The 22,778-nt window shown below is 39.6% G+C and overlaps 1 protein-coding gene across 4 annotated transcripts in view; it reads right to left on the reverse strand.

Moving 5' to 3' along the window:
* The window catches only part of kon (chondroitin sulfate proteoglycan 4-like protein), a 37,744-nt gene extending 18,449 nt beyond the window's left edge, over positions 1-19,295 (reverse strand). The window contains exons 1-5 of one of the 4 annotated variants that reach the window (XM_012362195.2): positions 18,689-19,295; positions 18,242-18,605; positions 14,349-15,022; positions 8,103-8,266; positions 1,198-1,429 (exon numbers count right to left, since the gene is read on the reverse strand). In XM_012362195.2, coding sequence (XP_012217618.1) covers positions 1,198-1,429; positions 8,103-8,266; positions 14,349-14,448 — 496 coding nt within the window. In that variant the 5' untranslated portion in view covers positions 14,449-15,022; positions 18,242-18,605; positions 18,689-19,295. Of the gene's footprint in view, positions 1-1,197; positions 1,430-8,102; positions 8,267-14,348; positions 15,023-18,241 lie in introns of all 4 variants that reach the window. The other 3 variants (XM_067355984.1, XM_067355983.1, XM_067355982.1) reach the window with 3 other exon arrangements.
* Between the last annotated feature and the right edge of the window lie 3,483 nt (positions 19,296-22,778).

The raw sequence follows: 22,778 nt of genomic DNA on the forward strand, positions 1-22,778 counted from the left end.
TCTTTTATCTTGACTTATTTTACATTCCATAACTTTTACTTTTTAAAAATTATGACAAAATTTCACTTTTAAGAAATGACATTTCACATACTTATTTTTTATCTTTACTATTTTCATTCCATCTCGTGGGATTGCTATTACAGAAAGCTGTCGAAACAATGTTTCGACAATGTCATCGTTCCATGTTAGTTGACATAATTCTAGTTGTAATTCTCGTTGCCGCAAATAGAATTGAGTCTAACATAATTCTGGAAATAATTCACGAATTATCATTAAGATTTTATAATCAGATTAATTTTTCCTCGTATTCTCGTGTGTGTACTATTTTCATCTATCTTTTAAATATTCTGATACGCGCAGAAATATTTGCACGGTACACAGCACATCGTACTCACTCCAGGTTTTAATAATTACGTATCGTGCCTGTTAATTTAATAAATTAATCATGAAACGGAAATTAATAATATTGCATGAATAATGCATGGAATTTGTGATGCACTAAATTATTAAATCGTAATTGTTATTTATTTCATATAATGCACATAATGCATACTATCGACCATTATTTTTTTTAATTTTTATATTAATATTTATTAAATAAAAAACAGAAAAAGATATATATTAATATTTAATATTCAAATAATGTTAATTTAGATTGGCTGAGTAAAAATTAATCCGGGCAAATAGAAATTTTGTCTTAATCTGCAATTAATGTTAATCTGACATTTGTCTTAATCGCGATTATTCTTTAAATGTGTTCTATTTATTTATATAAGTGAGTTTACCTTTTTTAGTGTTATTTACATCATCAGTATTTTTTACATATGCGTATAATGTGAAACAATTTGCTAAAAATACTTTGCACTAAAGTCTCTAATAAAAATCATCAAAAAACATCACATAATCTATCTTATCCGGTGATTTTGAGTGCTGAACGTGACGCTGATTATTTATTAAACGTAGCTCTTAGCTTCGATTATATAATCTCTCCATTTTCCTCGTCGCTGTTGAGCCAGCCATTTAACTAAACGAAGCGAAAAAGGAACGATCGTGATCGCGGCACGAATGCAACGTTGACGAATGTGATTTTTGCCGGCGCGACGTGTATCGAATCTAATTCAGTCACGTGGCGAGACAATTTATCCGGATGAGCTTTGCCTGTCTTGCTTTTTCTCTGCTTGCCTCATCGTGTCTTACCTAGAAATAATTCGTTGAAGTCGCCTTGTCCACCGATGAAAATGCCATAGTGTATGTTCAGCTCAAAGAAGCGACCCGGCAGTTGAGACCTCGTTGTGTGTATCACGTCGATCTGCAGGCTGATGTTGGCTTCGCGTCTCGTCAAATTGACCTCGTGCCAGTTGAGGTCGTTCAGTGTCAATCCGCGAGCACTCGCCATCTCGTTTTCACCCGCACCCAGATTAATGTGAACCTGCGGTAAAAAGCAGTAGGAGCGATACTCGTAAAAGTCAGTCTCATTTTTACCGGAGTTATTGTGGACACGCCGCTACCGCAAATGGGTTTTATACGTACGCGCGGACAAATGCATTTTTGTTTTATTTTTTCTCGGTCTTTTTTTCGAGAGGCCGGTTGTTCTTTCTGAAATAGAGCTTCGGTTTCCGGATGTAGACCCGGTGTACTTTATGCCCTTCCGCGTCAGTCAGCCAGTGCCGTGCAGCGCGTAAAAAATATTATGGAAACGCGTAAAGAGTTTTTACCGATGAACAGCGAGAGGGAGAAATGCGCGCACTTTTAGGAGATTTAATGAGCGAAGTAATCGGTGACTGCGCGCGCGAAAGCCGCAAGAAGCGTCCCGTCGTAATGCTATAAGATAGCTTACCTTCTTTACGGTCTCGACACTGTGATTAAAAAGTTTCGTACTTGCCGTGAAATAATTATACCATAAACATGCGGATGAGAAAAATAGGCTAAAATCAAATAAAACTTCGCAATAAGAACATTACTGGAGCAAGATAATCGCTTTTTAAATAAGAACGTTCTATTGTTCAGTTGATTATTAGTCTTATCTTATAAACACTATTGCGATTTGATTTAACATGACAGAAAGTTAATTTCATTCTGATACACACACAGAAAGTTGTATTTCTGGAAAATTCGAGATTTCGACGAGAGCATTCGATTTATCGTTTTCGTGTGTCAATCGAGGAACGGATATAAATGCGCAAAAAAGGGTTGGTTGCCAAAGTAGGTGCCAAATAGGTACCAACCGCGGTATACGAGGTTGCCTGGCGGCACTCATGGCCTGCAAATTCTCTGACAGCGTGAGCTGACAGGGATCCGACAGCTCGAGGTTTCGCGTATTCCGTCTGCACTTGAAGCACTCGCACAATGAGTTTGCACGCTGAGAGAATGAAGAAGGCAGACAGCTAGACAGACAATGAAAACGGCTGTCGGTTTCGTGCGGAAAATAAATGTCGAACCCCTTCGCCGGTAGCTCAGCTTTTCCATATTTGACCAATCTCGATAGACAAAATATGATAGTTTGGCCATAATTTAACGATAAGTCGTTGACAAGATTTCTATAATCTTAATTATTCTATGCCTATACGTAATGCGTAAGAATCGCATATGAGGCGGATATGTGTATCATTAGTCTCTCAAAACGTGTCACATAACAGCGGTTACTACAGCTACTTGTAATCGCGCCTTTGGGATTTCTAGTTACGCGTGCTGGATTTACGATACATTCGCTAGGGAATAAATTCCAAACTCTCCGCGTATATTTAGATTCACGAAAGGCATCTAAATCAACCAAGATCGCCGTCTGCTACGTTGACGTTGTGGATTTTCGAATAGTTATTGTGCATTGTATTATACTCGTATGTTTGATGATAAATTTTCTTCAAGCCGGATAGATTAATCGTCTTAAAGTTATTCTTGAGAGATATAAAAATAAAAACTATATACGCGTAGTTTATTTACGAAAAATTAAAATTACGTGTACCATACAATAAAAAAATTTAATTTTTCTATAAATTTGTAGTGATTATTATTATACTGAACATTTTCTTAGAGAGAGATTTTAATGTCAAATGATTGAAATTGAAAAAAGAGAAATACGAAGAAAACAGCATAAAAATGATTGCGGTGAAATATATTTTTTCAAAAATTTTTTGAATAGTTGTAGATAAAGACACTTTCTTGGAATACCTTCCACAATATTGTTCGTTAAACATATCCTATGTTTCAACGCGGTGTAACGCATTATCGAGTTACTAGATAATATACGATGCGCCGGAAGTAAAGTAGCGGAGTCCCGATAAAGAGGCTTTAATCGCGACCCAGATCGAGCATTCGAGACTTATAACGTTACGGTGTTCTTGGAGCGATCTTCGTTGATCCTACATAAGAGATCGAGGGGAGCGTCCGTTGTGGTTTTCCGCCTCTTAATGAAAAGTCGATCGTTCGACTAAGGTCGCAGTAGTGGCGTCGCGTTCAATAAGCCATTGACTGGCACAGCGGCGCATCGCCGGTTTTACGATCGACCCCGGTAATAAAGGTGCGAGCTTTCGCGATTCTACGAGCAGAACCGATGCGACGCTACTTTAGTTGGATGTAGCGGTGCCGGATAACTATGCAAAACCTATTAATATGTATAAGCGCGCGAGACGCGACACTTTGCAGTATGTAAACTTGCCTCTATATACACACACAGTCGCTGCGGTGACCGCATTATGAATGCATCGACGATTGGAAAGTGAGCAATATCGGAAGCCGCCAATGCATTCCGGCGCGACCGAATCGTCGGATTATCCGCGGCACGTCGGTGTTGGCTGCGGCAAAGTGCTATTGTGATATACCGATATTCAAGTTTACCGCGAATATAGATTGAAATGGTATGATACAAGGCAATAGCGGAAGAAATGTGTTGTCGGCGCAAACTGTTCGACTACTACGACCGCTGTACCGTCGACATGTCGCAGAAAATTTCCCTTTCACGTCAGCCGTCGACGAAGGACGGAACACCGCACATTGGAGAGTGAGAGATATATCGCGATACGCCGCAGTAATTAAGCTTCGGATTCATCGGATTACCGAAGGCTCGAGATCAACGACCTCTTCGCGCTCGAAATGCAGTCGTCGGTGATACGCTCGCTTTCGTTCTTCATTAGTTTTGCTATATAGTAGGATGCGTTTATCCACCTATTGCGTTTTAAATACAAATAATACCGAGGAAATACCTATTTAGGTCAGGAAAAATGCCGCGCTCTGCTAGTAACAATGTTTTATAATTACTAGGATTACAATCTCCTTAACGAAGAGGAAAAGTACAAAATGACTTTTACTCTAATTACAAGACATTATGATCCATTATATTAACTTGCTACTATCAAATTCTTAATAACTCAGGTTCATCATGCTCTCCTCGTTAAACAATCTATCTCTCTCTCTCTCTCTCTCCCGTTTAACGATAGTTCGTAACTTGCAGTAAAATTTGGCAATTGTCATAGTCGCTATATTTATACGCAATAATCATAAGAAGAGGATCAACGGCTGTGGTGCAGATAGGCTAAATTACACGGATTTAATTAATTAAGTATGCGGAATAAATTTAATTAAAAACTCAAGACAAGGCAAAGGAAAAGTTTTTCAAGTCCCGAATACTACATGAGAATGGAGGGCTCGACTACATCGCCGGCTGCGAAGCGAGCGATACCGCGATATATCGTTGCAATTAAGTTCTGAATCGCCGGATTATCGCCGGATAGAGGGTCTTTTAAGCCTCCGGAGGCGTCGAGCGAGATTCCTTCTCGTCGAGGAGGCACACGAGACTCCAGAACTGCCGTTGCACTTTTTGCCCTGGCCCGTTTATCCTGCTTTCATCCTCCTTAACGATCTTCTTAACAAATTTAATTAAGCCTCGACGGCGAGCAGCTTCTTTGCACCGCACAGACTTAACCCTTTGCGAAATTAGATTCGCGCGGTTTTCACGCCAAGATTCATGCGAGTAACCCATCTGCACGCGGCTAATGCACTCTCTCTTAGAGTAGAGGATATTTTATTACAATACTGTATCGAAGGATATGTACCCACACACACACACACACATACGGTTCTACCTCAAGGTTAAGTCGATTTGAAAGGAACGAAAATGAAAAGAAAAAGAAGCAAACGAAAGCGGCGGATCGTATCTCTTGAAAGGGCTTGAAAGTGCTTGAAAGTAATGAAAATTTTGTGACTGAAGAATGCGAGAGGCCAAGTGTATTCAGTGCATTTCGGAATAATCATTATAGTAATGACACGGTGCTACATGTAGGAGAAAATGGATTGTTCTGATTGCGCACGAAAACAATATTCAGACTTGCGCGTCCTCTCATACTTCTCGCAATTGCAAATTGCAGCTCGCAAGAGTTAGGGCGCTAAGCACGTTTCATTCGAAAGAGGGTGGGAGAGAGAGAGAGGGAAAGGTGATAACGAATCATGTAGAATATGAGAATACGCGCGAGAATATTAATCGTTGGAAAATTAATAATCTGCGGTGCGAAGTTGTAACTTCGTTGCAACGCAACGTTCTTTGCACATAATTAGAAGCAGCGCGGCTCTCTCATCAGCGGTTATTATCAAGAGACAGGATGGCTACTGCACGAACTCTATCGCTGTCAGCGTTCTTCTCATTATGGCCCGTGAAACTTGTTTATAGGCGCGCCGTTGTACTATTCTGTTACGTACATATTTCATATACGGACAACCATGTTCATCTCCACCGCCAGCTTGACGCTCGTCATAATAACATAGATATCGATCACGAAAGTTCGTATTCCGCGTATATTCAATTTGAATTTCAATTTCTGACTCTAGTGAACGAATATGAAATGGAATTTTGTTATAATGTAATACGTGTATTTTCGCGTTTACGATCCAGCAACAGTACAAATATATAAATGTCCTTAGAGGATATACGAGGCGGAATAAATTCTTTTTTGTTTCTGTTTGCAATCTTGAATATTTTTTTCTCTCAAAAATTGCCAGAGCAAAGTGAATCGTTTTTGTTTATTTCACATACATTACAAATACTGTTTGTTTAATTATTGCACGTAAATTAGCATGAGATTCGAACGAATAATTTTTTTTAGAATAATTTCCGATATGAGTTTCCGATAGGAGTTATCCATATCAGAGAAATAGAAAGAGAGGTCTACGAGAATGAATATCGTCATTCAATTTGAGCGTAACTTCTGTGCAATTCTTTTTTTACTGGAAAAAAACTCACCCTATCATGTGGACCACAATGTTCATTATTGCGTAAAACCCGACCGAGTAACTTCGTCTCGCGTTGGACAGTTTTGACCAATTGCGTGAAATTCTGACCGATACGTTAAAATAACGCGTGTCGCGACGAAGTCGGATGGTATTGCAGTCCGTAGTCGAAACATCGTCGCACCGTATCGATGCGCAATGAAAAAAATAAGGTGCAAAAAGAATGAACGCCGTCATCGCGCGATAGGAGTTATTTCGCGCGGTATGAGATATTGATGAAGAGACATTAAGTATGCGGTTTTGTTCTCATTGTTGTTCGAAGTGTTGTGAAATGAAAAGTGACTGCCATCGGTGCGCTGCGTCGTCCAGCCATTAAGAAGAACGTAGATAATCTTTTAAAAAAATAACAGAGGCATTTCATCTGAAATAATTATTTACCAACTATCGTAAAAATCTTTTTCATTAGGGACAAAAACGTTTATACCGTACGTCCCATGAATTTATTGGTATGCGATTTAATCTCGCGATTGCTGACTCATTGGTTGGGTTAAATACAATAGTGGCGGCATAGGGGTTAACTCACTATAATTGAGACACAATTCGAGGCCAGGAAATGTGATACTCCGCGATGTTGAAATCCATCTGCGATTGAATTTGGTGGCTAGTTTGACTGTATTTTGCTTGTGGCGAATCCATTTATTGAATTTTTTTTACTACTGTACATATTTGGTTTTCTGTACGTAAGGTTTCTATCTGCATGCATATCAGATTTTTATATCACAGTACAACGTTGTTGTGGATCGACATTAGCATTCAAAGGACAAGTAGCGTTGTGTATCTTACTTTGCATATCGAAACTACTATCTCAGTTTGATAATTAGTTTCCCATTATTCTCAATATTTTATAATAACGTAAAAAAATATTAATATCAGAAAGAAGCAAATTTTTTGACAAAAATATGTTGCGCTATTTTGCGCTGTAGCGATATTGACTTAGATGTTACAGTATGGAAGTATTATCCTATTCTTAACCCTTAACCCTTTAACGTTGTTGCTACCTTCTTTTATTAACCCTTGACTGATATATAGCGATCTTACAGATCATCGCCTTTGTATGTTCTATCCTCTTCATTTCCCTTATTTTTTTTATCTTAGAACCTATAGTTACTTCTTATTTACCTTTTTTTTATCTCTCAATAATAGCATAAGTGTTTCTTCTCGACATTTCTTTCTCTTTTTGTTTTAAATAATTGCAACAGCCTTGTGAATTAAATATGACAATAAAAGGAGAAAAGATAACGTTAAATATTAATCTAAATATTAATCTTAATATTCTTAATATTCTTTGCACGGAAGATGTGCGAATATCTGCAATATTATTAATCAAAAAACAATATTTTAAAATTGCACATATAAAATATAAATAATAAATGCTCATAAATATTTGATAACATAATAAAAATGAAAGAAATTAGAATATATGCGACATTGCGAAATTGCATGGTTAACGCATGCTGTAAAATTTACCACATCGCGATTAGGTTCTTTTCTTGGATGCAATATCCTTCGTCGTACTGCTGGAGCCGTGCCACCTCTTTCGCCAAGAAATAAGAATCGAGAAGAGTAATAAGAATCGCGGACACGCGCACGAGTGTTACATCTGTGCGATGAATCTTTCTTTTTTCTCCGTGTCCCTTGCGGTGGAATATTTTAGCGCACATAAGACCGTTTTTTTTCGGCGCGTCTAATTTCTCCGCAAGGACACAGGAGAAGAGAGCAGTCTGACAGGCGTATCACGCAGCACGTGCGGCCTGTTAACGACGACGAGACGACCGGCACCAAACAGAAAGCCTATTAATAGAAATAAGCGCCGGGGGCAAACGAACCTTCAATCTGCCGGCTTCGAGCTTGATCAGGCAGTAATCCGTCTTTCCGGCAGCCAATAGCAGCATAGCATCTGCAAGATGAGTTCGAAACCGGAAACTGATGTCAGTAGCACCTTTGGCCTCTTGAACCGGAAGATGGATGTAGCTCGCCCCGTAAAACGACACTGCAAGTTTAACAAATTTAATGCGTTTAGATGGTACAACGTGGAAGACCGATGGTGCGCGTTATTATATACCGGATAATTTGCCGAATAGAGGGAAAGAGACGGAAGGAGAGATAGGAAAATACGCTATCAACATTACAATTCTTTATTTTAATTTGCGCAACTTTGTAATGGTCTCGCTCGATAATTTCACAAGTTTATTTTTCAAGTTAGATAGTTTTGTTGTAACTGAGAAAAGTTTACTTACAGTTAATTCGCATTTTGCATTTCGCTAACTGATATAATAATAATTAAAATACGAATTTTACGAAAAAAAAAAAAAGATCGTTGAACACCGTGCACGCAACGTTCTATTTTTACGTAAGATAAGAAGCGAGTTGAATACGTTGCACAAGACGGCGAACAAGACCTCATTTTTCTTTGCTGCCGAGGAAGAGAAATTAAGTGTCACTCGGGAAGTTTTATTTCGTTCATCTGTTTCTCCGATAACTTTTGAATTGCAAGCTGAAGTGGTTTTCTTCAGGAAATTTGATATATTTATCGTATCGCATCCTAAGTATCGGTAAATAAGTCATGACGACTACGAAGATGGACAATAAACTAGAACAATTTTGCAAATTTTATTAGGTTTGCGAGACGATCTTCCAGCTTCATTTATTTCTAAAGACAAATATTGGTTTTTCGTTTGTATTGATTTCCATAATAATAGGGAAAGAATTAATTAGAATCTATAGATAATTTTGTAATAATTTATAGTAACTGTAAATATTATCAAGAACATTAAAACACGGATTTGGGCTTTAATCGACTCATTATTATTTATTAAAACGCATTTTTTGTAATTTTTTTTTATTCGATCGCTTTTCATAATTTGTCTATACTGTTATGTAATTTTTTTATTTTCCGTGAGAAGAAAAATATGGTATAATATAAAAGTAAAATTTATTTATGATAATAAATTTAATAAAAATTTGATCTCCGCGTCTGTATGTGAAATCGCTTTTCCCGCGTACACATCAACTGTCGTTCACATCTCTCTGTCAAAACAGTCATCGTATCGAAACAAAAGGACGATATTTCCAAATAAACGTGCTCTTGAATAGTCAAAGGCTCTTTTATTTATTGGTACGTTTAAACCGCCGGCAGAGATAAAAAGTGTCACTTTGAATTGACATATTTAGTAACTGGATAGTCAATGAAAATGAATAGTTCCAACGATTGAAAAAGAGGTTGAGAGGTTTATAGTAAAATTCATAATGATTATTAATCACGATACTTCAAAATTTATCCGCGGATTCCAAGTTTTCGAAGTCTATTATAGCGAGTATTCGCTTGAGCCACTTTATTAACAAAAGCGGCAGAAGCGGATCTGGCGGCAGGTTGATGAATGGATTGTCAAAGTTCTTCGAGTCTTCTCTCTCTCTCGGGTGTTTCTGCGGACTTATGCATCGTTTTACAGCGGTACAAATATCATTTTTGCGGATCGAATAAAAGGTGATAAATAGGAGATCCGCGATTGTGACTCTGCAGAATTCCTATAAATCTCTCTAGGGCACTATGGTTATTATGTCTGTAAAATATTCTCGGTTAGCGGAGGTACGTTTCTGAAACGACCACAAACGCGAAAGAAGCGCGTCGGTTGCTTCGATTGAGTCGGTGAATGACCAGCTTCAACTGCCGCAAACGACCGATGAGGAGATCTCGTATCTCCCGGCGTGCTGTCTATAGCATATAAAGGAAAATGAACCAAGTTACTAAGAGTTTATTTCCCACCTTTGCGAATGATCTAAGAAAGCGTTCAAGTACATGGAATAACTGCACGGGCCATTAAGTACGGAGAATTCCTTAACCTCCCTTCCGCCCTTTCTCTCTTCCCGACCGCTTCCTTCCCAGTTAGCCGATGCATAGAAACATTAACGTCGACCGCGAATCGATCGTAGGTATTGCCCTCGGTATTTTGCAGTTCATTGCACCGCGGCTTACTCAGTTCGTGTTATCCGCGAATCGTAATATTTGAGTACGCACAAAGCGTCGACTTGATGCAATAGAATTGATGCTCAACAATCCTCTTTTCCTCTTACACTCCCACGTGTAAACATTTGAAGTCTCAAATCGCGTTTCTTGTTTATATCTAATACACAATTTTCAAAAACCTATAATTTTGGAAAAAATATTACTATAATAAACTTGGTTCTTCTCTAGAATTTTTCTCCTATAAACAATATCATAGCTTTTCTGAACAGATATTTTAAAGATTCTTGCGCATATATTGTTTCACACACATATCTGAATATATGCAACAATCGAGACGTTTGTTTTGTGTATATATTGTATTATTATTCCAATTGTACACCCGGTACATCGTATCGATTCATGGCAATTACGGTTATGCGCGGTTATATCGAAAATGTGCATTCGGTTGTTATTCAATGAGTTTTATAGAATTACTAAAAACTGAGAGATCCAGTTTTACAGTATAAAATAGTAGAATTGTTACGCAAAAGGGATCGAGTTAATCATGCGAATACAACTGTTAGCAGTATTCGACGAATTTCAGTAACACTAACGTCACACAAAGAGGAATTTACTTTATAGGAGAAAATTAAATAATAAATTGAAACTCGCTGATGTATATATGTGTACAATCCACGCTGACGAACATACATACGTAAATCGTATTACGCAGTTATTCTACAAATAGTTTATTTTTGGCGCTACAATGAAATATTACTTTGCACATTTGTGACGAGCCAGCCAGAGGAAAAGCTGTGTGTTGCATTTTTTAGCAAATGGTCTTGTTCTCGTTGAACGTAGACTAATGCATTCAAACGTATTGTTAATTATAACTAACTATATACATTGCTGATCTTCCGTAATTTTACTGGTACATATTAAATCAAATTTTCCGCGTTTTTACGTTGATTGTGTATCCTGGTTGCATCAAATTTCACTCAACACATCGACTGACCTGCATCCGATATGAAGCGGAATAAATGCGTGTGGTAGAATCGGTCTGTATTATGCACTTTAAGCGCGTTTTGCAGCTCTCGTAATTCTATTTTTCTTTGCGAGCCATGGAGATTCTCCCGCGGTTACATTCGCAAGCGCAATTGGCCGACGGCGTTCGTGAAAAAGTATACAGTGCATTAACAGTGCGGTGATAGTAGTCGGTGTGCAGCGCGATGTGACCGGCAAATGGAAACGATCTCGTAAGGTTTCATGGAAACTGCCGGATATCCCGCTCTCTGATGAGATTCTTTCAATGGATATCGCGCAAGTTGCACGCAAAAATAAAAATAAACTATTTATGCGATTGTTCCGACCAACCTCAATTAGCTGTCACAACATCAAAGTGACATGAAAGTATTGCGATCGACATCGATCGATTGCCTTCACTTATATCGTACTGTAAACATGTACAACTACTTTGTACGAAGTAAAAATTACAAGCGACGTCAGACTGAGTTCGTCGTAACTTTAATAAAAAATAATATTTTTTTGAACCGCTGGAAAAAGATTCCAGATAGCGCAAGCGTTCGGCGTACCTTTCACAATATTGTTAGAGCTAATTACGCACTTGCCATTGTGCTTGGAGACATTGCTCTTTTTCATTGTTGCAAAAACATTTTAGTGCATTATAATACATACGTTTTGTATCTTCGTGGGATGTAAACCGCATGACCGGTACGCAAAAAATACGCGGTCGATGCGATACGGCCACGTAACAGTAGAGAATTTCTCTCTCTCTCTTTCTCTCTCTCTCTACCTCTCTTTCGCTCTCCCCTCTTTCTCTTTCAATGCGCATGTTTTTCGCGAAAATATGTATCTAGTCAGAACTGCCGGAACATGTAAAAACAAATGCACGATACGCCACGCGCGTCGCGACGCAACGCGATGCGACGCGACAGTCTCACACGCGCCAGCCAGATTAACTTGGCAAACGGAAAACTGATTAGAGCAGCAGGTATCACGAACTCATTTTATCTCAGGTAGAATTCTGACATATGTTTCGGATGTATAATTTCATATCAGATCAGCCGTGAATAATGTAAAATGAACGCCATTAGACTATGTACATCCTTCGTCTATTACAGCAAACATTACTTGTTCGTTATATTTTGCAGCGACTGTTTAACCGGAATTTTATATCTAATTGTACACGAGTATAACGAGTCATGATGAATTTAATCGATCACTTTGCACCTGTATAAGTAATGACAGTAGACAAAAATTCTGGGAAGAGAATTTGCAATATGTATTAACGCGAGTGGATACGTTGAGTGTACAGATATTATTGATACGAAAATACACGAAAATATCGATTGTTACGAACGCGCTTGGCAGAACCTCTTTTTTTTTTTTAGTAAAACTCGGGAAGAGCAGGTTAACAATTTTCTGTTTGAACTTGCACTGTGTGCACGAGTATCGCGATCTGACCGCTTGTTAAATTCAGATCGATCTCGTAAGGTATAGCGCCGGAAAAGATGACTCCGTAAAAATCAACGGTGCACGGATTACATGTTTCGATTTTCCGGTTTAATCGGACGAAACGCCAAGCCGAGTATATACATCGAGTAGGTATTGTACAACGATAACAGACACACCGGTAATTCGAACACGAATGCCCTTCGATACGGTATTGTAACGGTGGATGATTTAGTATCAAGTTATTACTTCAACGTAATTTCCGCATTCGATTATTACAAATTGGGCAAATTTAATTAGTGACTCTGAAAACGCTCGCGTCCGTCCTTTCCGTTTGCCCGGTTTCACCATGCCACGTGCTATATCGGGAATTGTTAAAAAATTTAATTTTAATTTTGATTTTGTAATTATATTCCAACTACTTTACAGCCGATAAAATGCAATATGCTGCACATTATACTATTATTACACTCTATTATGTTTTTTTCTTCTAAAAAGTACAGTTTGTATACTTTATTAAGTTTTTCGAAGCACGCGTAGATAATGTTGAAGGAATTTTAATGACTTATTTCACAAAATTACAAAATAATATTTTCTTGTCCCCGGCATATAATCGTATATAACCGCTCACTTCTCGCGCGAAATATCTCGTGCCTGTATAACGAAGGACATAATGCAAATATTTAATAGTATGCTCGAAACTTAGAAGTAATAGAGCACAGAAATAGCACAGTTGAGCTAATTCTAAAGTAGCTATAAAATATCCAGAATGTTAAGTTTCATGTTTATTATATCGGAATGTGTTACAACGAGGGAGACAATTTAATATCAATTTAAATCTCTTCTCACAATCAGTAGAAATAAAAATAAAAAAAGAATTCACACACAAGCGCCGTTATCGATAAAATTATGAACAAATACGTCAAACATGACAACTGCATTTCTTTTCAATGACTGAAAAATAAATAAAATTTCAATATTTGATCTAATAATTAATTAAAAAATTTAATTAAAAAGAATTGAATTGTTTTATATTTTTTTTGTACTTTATTATATTGTTATAAATATTTGCAGTTACTATCGATAAAATTACAACTGCGCTTGAGTTTTTTATTAATCCTCTTAGTACTTTTCTTACTATTTTCCTTCCACTCAACTTCTATTATTATACCCATAGAACGGTGACTTTCGGTTACACAGCGCATGATTACTCACGGATTAGGGGTTGAAGAGACTAAACTCACTCTTGCGCGCGTTTCTCCTGATATAATCGTTCATGCGGGGATGTTTACGCGCGCGAAGGGACGCAGCGGGTGCAGTGTACTATAGTCTCGCGTACTATTAAAAGCGTTCGGTGATGTGTGTGAGCAGCGACCATTAAACCGCTCCCGCTATAAGTAAATTCGCGGGAACTACTCATGCCGGCGGCTATAAAAGTTAATCTTCACCGCTCTTTCTCGCGCACGTCGCTATTCTAACAATCCTCGTCCTCCGTCCTCGCCCGTCCGAGTGGCGATGCCGAAAGCGAAATTCGTATTCCTTTCAACACTGCTTTCGCAGCCCGGGAAGATACGTGAAACGACGCGTGGGAGAAGAATGAGGAAAGGAGGGGAATAATAAACAAAGAGAGGTCGCGAGTCGCGACGCTGTGTCTTACCTTTTTCGTCCGTTTGGCAGTAACCCAACAAGGAGGCTGTTACTGCTAAGAACATTAGCAGTTCCATGTCAGCGAGGAACGTTGGCCTTTTCCCGTGCATCTTCTTTTATTCAGCAAACCCTGTGCTTGTCCACCTCCTCCCGCAGACTCTCTGCAGACTAGCGCGCACTCTCTCTTCCACTTCCACGGGGGTGAAACAGGCAGCACCGGTCTGACGAACGACCTCACGGACCAGCTCTTAAGGGATATCGATTTCACGTGACGGGGGTTACAAAACGCTATTTACGGGGCAGAGCGGGCTAAGATTCGAACGTACTTTTCCCATCCATTTCTTGCTCGTATGTCTTCCCCGTCACGCACATCGCGGAATCTTTCTCTCTCGCTCTTCCGCGAGACGTTCGGCGGACGAATCACAACGGCGACGGTTGAATTGAGTCGCTTTTCGCGGACGCTTATCGATCGTAGATCGGTGAGCGCGGTGCATCCGTGGGGACGTTAACGGCTGATTTAGTGGGAAAGTGTAAAACCGGCGAGTGCTCCCATGTACGTAGTCGTCGTCCTCGCGGGGTGACGTATCTCTCAGGATGCAGTGCGAACGGTGCGGAAGCTGGCATCTCGTTGCACGTATTCCCTTCGGTCGTTCTTGCGCCACAGCGCTGCCAATTCGGTCGATTCTGAAAGAACAGCGGTGCACAGCTTCAAAACTATGCGCAACGTGCAGACTTCGCGCGAAACGATGCTCCGTGTCGCCGACACGATGCTTCGAGTTTTCGGCACGTACACGCTTGTTGCAGAAAGCTCGCAATCGCGAAAGCTCGGGGAAAGCTTAGAAACACCGTGAAGCAGGTGCAATACGTTTCCAGAAATTGGAGTAAAGAGAAAAATGTTTAATTAGGTATATTATTGTATCTCGATACAAATTTGATAGTACAATTTACTAGTAACAATTAACATATACTTTAGAAAGTGGTATTTTGAACTATTATTGGCAATATGTTCATTATCGTTCGTACATTTTAAATGAGTAAAATATTTCTAATAATATAAGTTTTAAACTTGAATCGATTCTTTCCTGTTTTCTTTAAATTGATAAATGTTTATTAAAAATTTTGCCGATGTCTGGCAACGCGAGCGAGCTCCGGAAATTCACGGAAACTCATTCTGTGCATATTGCTCCGAAACTTCTTTCGCAGTATAGAATCTCTTAGGATTAGTGTACAATATGATAAGAATTGAGCGTGTGGCTTTCCTTAAGATTTTCTCTTGGCTGCAGGTAGCAAGCGATTATTTCATATTTGTTATAGCGATGTAAATACGTGGGCGGATATGAGAGTTCTCGCACAAGTTTTTGCGAAGGATTATTTTCAGGATGAAAAAGCAGCAATGTGCCGCGTCACGCCATTGTTCGAAAGCATCATAATCTGGGCGAGTCTGATGCAAAAAGCAGTGAATGCAAAGCTAATATTTTTTGACGGAGATATTTGCGAGTCTGTTATAGCACCGAAATTAATGCACTCGCAAACATTTAAAAACATCTGCAGGAATACCGATAGATGTGCACAAACATATATAAGATTTTAAATAAATGATAAAAATTATTTCCACCGATCGTGATGAATAAATCTCACTGCTGCTGCATTTGAGATACTGCAGCTGTTTCGCGGAATAATTCAACTTGTGCAGCGTGAGATCCGGGAGCAACGTATTCTTGATAATCCAGTCGATACAATCGTAGCGAGAGAAGCTCAATTTCAGACAATTGATGTGCGCGCGCGTAACATATGTGAGAACGAATCTCGTTTACGTCTCGTCGACCACCGTCTGAAATAATTATTCTACGTCGGAGGCGAGAGATGTCGTCGCTCGTTCTCGCAACTATGAAAATTGCCGTGGTTGAAATTAAAACCACTTGAATCCCCACTCGCATCCCACGGCACGACGGAAGACGATATTTTTCCACGGCGAAAACCCACTCGCATTCCGAATGCGCGAACGCGAGCTTCCGCATGATAAGAAGTTTTCCGCGTAGGGTAAAAGAGGGACTTTCACACCGCGAATCTAAACATTTAAACGACCCTGCCAACCTACAACTTGGCACTCTTCCTCCTTCCGCTGTACCATTGCTTTACTTTACCTCGGGAGTTTCTCGCGAGAAATAGAAAAGGACGCGAAAGAGGGGGAAAGAAAGAGAGAGAGAGGGAGAGAGAGAGAGAGAGAGAGAGAGAGAGAGAGAGAGAGAGAGAGAGAGAGAGGAGAGGAGGAGAAGGAAGAGAAGGAGGAGAAGAGAAGAAAGAGATGAAGGAGAGAGACGCCTTCGAGAAAACTTCTCAGCATCTTAGTCTCTGCGAATCTCATTTGCAGTGACCGACATTCGACACGGTCAACGATCCTCGAGCAACGGACGACGACGAAATAGAGAGATGAAAAAAAAAGAAGAGGCAGAAACACAAGACGAGCAAAAAGGCAGCTGACACGCTCGACATGCACGCGGGCCATATTTTTCGCCCTCTCGCTGCCTTCTTCTCTCTTCTTGTCCTTCACCTCCTCCTCCCATGCACACTCGTTCTTTACGCCGTCGATCGTCTCGGCGACACTCTACATCGCGGGAAAAAAATGCGTGTACCGGCGCGAGCCGGTTATTTCTATTCAACGAACAAGTCGAGCGCAAAACAAACTCATCCCTCACCCCCCCCCTTTCTTTTTCCCGATTGCATCTCCCATTTCCAGCCGTCACGTCGAACGAGACCTCGAATGTTCATCCACAAAGCACAATCTGTGTGACTCGCTCTTGCGAAACACGTCGGGGTAGCAAACTGCACGCTTTATTCGAAAGGCACACGCTCTGGACGACTCGTTGTTTTATCGTATCGGTCTTCCTGTATCCGTGTTCTATGCGCGCTCCTCTTTTTCTCACCGTTCGTTCTCACGGTTGGCCGCGCGTGGAATCGGTGGTAACGGTTTTATCGAGTCTAATTGTCGCCGAAAAGAAGAGGCGTCGTGTTAGTAAAAAAAATTTACAGAAACGATGTTTTCGCATGATATGGTGCGTATATGTACATATGTATACAGAATATATGTACATGCACGCGCGCACGCGACAACATATATCGGACTTGTAGAAAGCTGCTTAATCTCGCGGCGGATTCACGTGAAATAATCGAGAGAGAGATATATCTCGGTAATTTCCAGTACTCTCGCTTCACCGCACAGTGGCCGATTAAACGGGCTTCGAACTATCACGGTAAAACGGTTTTTATCATACATTTTGTTTTTATGCGGAGTTGAAGAGGGTCGCGCGATGATTTGCTGAAGAACCTGTCATAGGATACAATAACTCTCAACCGATAAAATGCATCCGAGATTATGAGATATATATTTAATAGCATGCTCTACGATTAATTGATAATGATACGAATGCGCTGCGAATTCAGAAATTCTTACAGTTTGTAAAAACTCAGCAAGTCGACGAGTAATGCGTTTCGCGCAATTTTAATTGACATGACTTCGATACATATTTGGAGCACTAATCGCGATCGTGCGATCGTTACCGTCGACGTATCGAAACGTAAATAATCTGAGTTAAAGACGAATGCTTCTTCTTCCTTTAAATAAAATAACCTTGGTTAAAAAAATAGAGATACGACAAATTGCTAGTTTGTCATATCTGAATTTCGTATCACGTGCTACAGTTTTTAAATAATTTTGATAATCTCAAAAAATAGCATTTTATCTTAATAATCCTCCCTCAGTCAGTCCTCTTCAATCTTCAGAAACAACGCAATTTCCATTCTATTTGCAAAACGAACACCGCGATATGCTCCAACGTTTTTCCGACACATTTCACAACTTGCAAAGATAATGTTTTTATCGCGTCTCTTCGATTGCTACGTTACCTCGGCGATCAGTGCGAGATGAACGAAAGCAGCATAGCAGTGATACGGTGCATCCTTTCAACAAAGTAGGCGCTTACAACGGTCGGCTGATATATCGCGCTAATCGACGCGTAGAGATCAAACGCTCGCGGATTTCGGTCAAGATGAGGTGAGCAAACGACGTCGAGTAAGCACATCGAGCGTCAGCGCACCGAGTTTACGAGGACGTGAAGACGAAGAGAGGAAAGGAATACGTAGATGAAACTGGCCAGAATTGCGTCCATGGACCATGAGCGCTCGTATAGCCTCCAGTCGGCGAGAAAACCGAGGACCCGTGTAATGGCTCACGTAGGTGAACCCATGCACGCGGCTGAAATTTAAACCACTACCACCACCATCACCAGCACACAACCACTATCACCATTACCAACACCAGGAACCACTACTGCCACACTAGAGAGCACTCACCAGTACAAGCATCCACACACTACTGCCGCCACTGCCACCGGCGTATCACCACCCACCCTTTGCTGCGTGGTAGAGAGAGGGAGAGAGCGAGTGAGATGAATAGAGTGACAGGAATGAGAGGCGGAGTTGAGGGAGGCTAGCAACCCCCAGACCGGCGTCGCCGTCGTTTCGTCACGGAATCCACGCAGCGGACCGGCCGCCCCGCGCGCATTCCGACGAAATTCGGTGAATCTCTCTCGGTGAGTCTCCTTCGTTAGAATCGGCGAGGACGAGCAGCTTCACGACTGTGCGTCGCGTGCTGCGTGTACCAAAATGGTGAAGGTCGGCGTGGCGTTGCCCGGCTCGTTTTCACTCGCGGCTCGCGGCGAGAGATGAAGAGAGAGAAAAGAAAGAGGAAGAGATCGAGAGAGAGAGAGAGAGAAAAAGAGAGGGAGGATGGATGAGGGTGGGAGCCGGTCGCTTTCAGTTCGCGGTCCAGAGAGAGAACACGAGGTGGATAAAAAGAGATACGCGTGTGGAGACAGGAGACGAAGAGAGTAGAGAGGACCTCGGTGCTTCGACCGGGCGCTCCTCGGCCCTCCTCTGCCGCACGACGACTGAATCTTCGGGGTGGACTGGGGAGGCTGCGCGCAGGGTCGACCCCGCTCGTTCCTGCACCCCTGGCCTGTCTGCCTGCCTATGCTTGCCTTGCTTGCTTGCTGGCCAGTGGTGGCGGCGACGCGAACTACGGGGCGGACAGGAACGCTGTTTTAGGATTTCTCTTTGCAACGGCGACGTATTTAGACCCTGCTCGATGGGCAAACAATGATAAAGTTTGATGATAACGCCATTATTAATATTAATAGTATGGGATACAAGACTCTCTTAGACGCCCGGAAGTACCGGGGTAATACATTGTACTTGTCCCTTTATCTTCTCGTAATTAATTAGACATTTTGTTGCGAACAATCAAAATTTGATTATGAAATAATCAAGATTACATTTCTTAGAATTTCTCCAATTAACAGAATTGAATCTAACAGATAGTTCTAATAATCCTGTTTTTTAATCAGAATTACTCATATTGCATATATCGATAATACATCGTACTTGTTCCTTTACTTCTTCGTAATTAATTAAATATTTTGTCGCGAATAATCAAGATTTGATTATGAAATAATCAAGATTACATTCTTATTACATTTCTTAGAATTTCTCCAATTAACAGAATTAAATTCAACAGATAATTCTAATAATCCTGTTTTTTAATCAGAATTATTCATATTGCATATATCGATAATAGACAAACACATCTATAGGGAGCAAATTTCAATTTATTCGGTTCAGTTTTTTTATACGATTGCATTGATTTTTGTATTTGTTCAGTAAACAAAAATTGCGCCAGTGTAAAATGAAAACTGGACAGAACGATTTAACTGTCAAGAATTTTCTTTGATCAGTAATATGTTGAGTTTTCCATTTCTATCTGACAAGTAAATTAGAGAAATATTAATTCAGTCTAAGTAAAAATTTTATTATTAAAGTATGAATATACATTTTGTTACACTAATTATTTTTGGTTTAGGTTTTGATTTTGGTTAAATTGAAATTTAACTATATTTTGTTGAATTTAATGCAGATAATATCATTAGTATTATTTTTATAATTATTTTCTGGAAAAATTACGTACGTTGCATTTTATTTCGAACCGAAAAGAATGATTGAAGTGATATCTGAGATATTAATATTATTACATAATTATCATACATACTTGGTAATTGTGATATGCTGTGAAAATGCTAATTTATCACAAATATAATTGCACAAGCGTAACTATATATGGTTTTGTATACGCAGTCAATATTGTATGTCAGCATTTGTTTGACGGATAGTAATGGGCACAGGGCAAATTTCTCGTTGTCATTATCTTTTGAAATTTTTCTTCGTATGATAACATACGTCCCATAAACTGTCATCCCATAAAAAAAATGATAATACATTATGATACCTTTGTTGTATCGCATGTGAGAAAACTAGTGAGAAAGCTTTCAATAAACAAATTTTTATCTTAAATGGATATACAAAACAGATGAATACAATATTTATGACAATTAAATAATATGTGATTGAGCATATAAAAATTTTATCGATACGCAATGGGAATGTATTTGTTTATCGTAAATATCATTAGGTACGGCTACACGTATTCAGATATAACGTTACTCTGGATATAATTAGCTCTTCTGTGCATTTGGCGTAGGCAGCAGCTTGTTTGTTCCAGGAGTAATAATAAACTGCTTGCCGACCCCATATGATGTATACAGATACTGTTACCTTTCGGCGTAGCTTATTAATTATAGATACGTTCGATGAAAAATAACGACGTCGATATCGTTAAATAACGTGACTTCTGCCATTATTAAAAAGTTATGTAGAGATATAAATACGAAGGAAGCGGAATCTACAATGTACAGGAATGAACTTGGAAATTTAAAAGGTCACCGTACGTGACAAAAATAGTTTTACTGGTTATTTTGTGCAAAAATGGTTTGCTCAATCATTCAGTAGATTTCTGTAATAAATTTCTAATATTGGATTACAATGTGATAGTAATCGTTTTTAGAGAAGTGCTTTCGAAACTACTTGAATAAGTCGCGACTTATTCAAGTAGTGTGATAAAATGACAACTTGTTCTATTTGCGCGAGTTTTTAAGGACAATCGCATATTTGTGTTCAAGCATCGTCGCCTACATTTCACTGAAGAGCAGCAAAGACGAAGGCGCACTTTGTTAAAAGTTATTCGACGATCATCTTTTGTTTGAAAAACGGCTCCGAGTATAAAGAATAAGAGACGTAGAACATCGGTATTTAAGGATCGAGCAACGATGATTTAAAGATGCAATAGTATACGGTGCACATACAATTTTCTGTACACGTTCGTTGTGAGTACAGAATTGCGAAGAGAATAACGAAAATGCGTCAGAACTGCGTGCTACTACTTCCGCTTACGAGCTTAACTTTTATCACATATTGTGTAGGTATACAATGTTCTCTTCAAATATTCAAGATGTCTAGTAAAAGTGGTTTTACAAATTGTTAGTTAAACGCGATGTTTCTATTTTAAACAGTTATTAGTACAGCAGTGCCGCAATATTTCAGTTATAATCTTCAATTATGATCGCGATAAGTTTAATGAAGTTGGATGCATTTGCAGTTTAACGCGCGCACGTGGTTTTTGTGCTGCCTCCATGTTTTTACCTTCAATAAAGTTTAACAGCGAAATTTGCCAAAGTCAAGCGATGTAGTCCCTCGGGCGTTTTGCTAGCGTAATGGCAATTTAAGCATCTCGAGAGTGAGCATCTCGGTGGGCACAGTTTACCGACCGCCTGCATAGTTTCCCGGAGTGCTCTAAGCGGCACAAGTGGCGAATTTTTGTAAGACGTGAGCCGCGAAGAAGATGACGCTTACCCGCATTCTCGAGAGGGCCATTTCCGTTCTCCCGAGCGGTTATCGCGCACGTACGGCAATTTCAGGCAAATTGTTTGTAGCTTCCGCGGATTGAAACGAGCGTATTATAGCGTGCGAGCGCGGAGTAAGTTTATCTCTGCTTTAGTTCGCAACGATCTGAGAACATCAAAGCGATAAAAAATTGACATTTGCCATTTCACATTTATATCGGCGTATATAAATCGGCTTCCCAATCAATTGCGATTGAATATTAACGCTTCTTCGAAATATCCTGCATGAAACGATCGATATCGTTTTGACGTATTTTTCCTATCAGTCCAGCGCTTGATATACGCATTTATGGGGCGTTATATTCTTTATATTTTAATGAGATCTGTTAAATGTATCGGCAATATTTGTCGATTTGTATAATTAATATCTCGTTTATAGGATAAATTTAATTTCGCAAATGTTTGCTAGAATTGGACTTACTTTGGGTTTGATTAAATTCATGAGGCACACACGTGAAATTAATCATTCGTTATTCAGAGGGAAAGGAATAACAGTCATACGGATAATAATAGATTAATAATGATCATTCACACGTTTCGCAAGATTGGCGCGAGATTGCACAAGCGTGAACTTTAAAGTGGAACGCTTGTGA

Source organism: Linepithema humile, chromosome 5, assembly GCF_040581485.1.
Source record: "Linepithema humile isolate Giens D197 chromosome 5, Lhum_UNIL_v1.0, whole genome shotgun sequence".
NCBI classification, from domain to species: Eukaryota; Metazoa; Arthropoda; class Insecta; order Hymenoptera; family Formicidae; genus Linepithema; species Linepithema humile.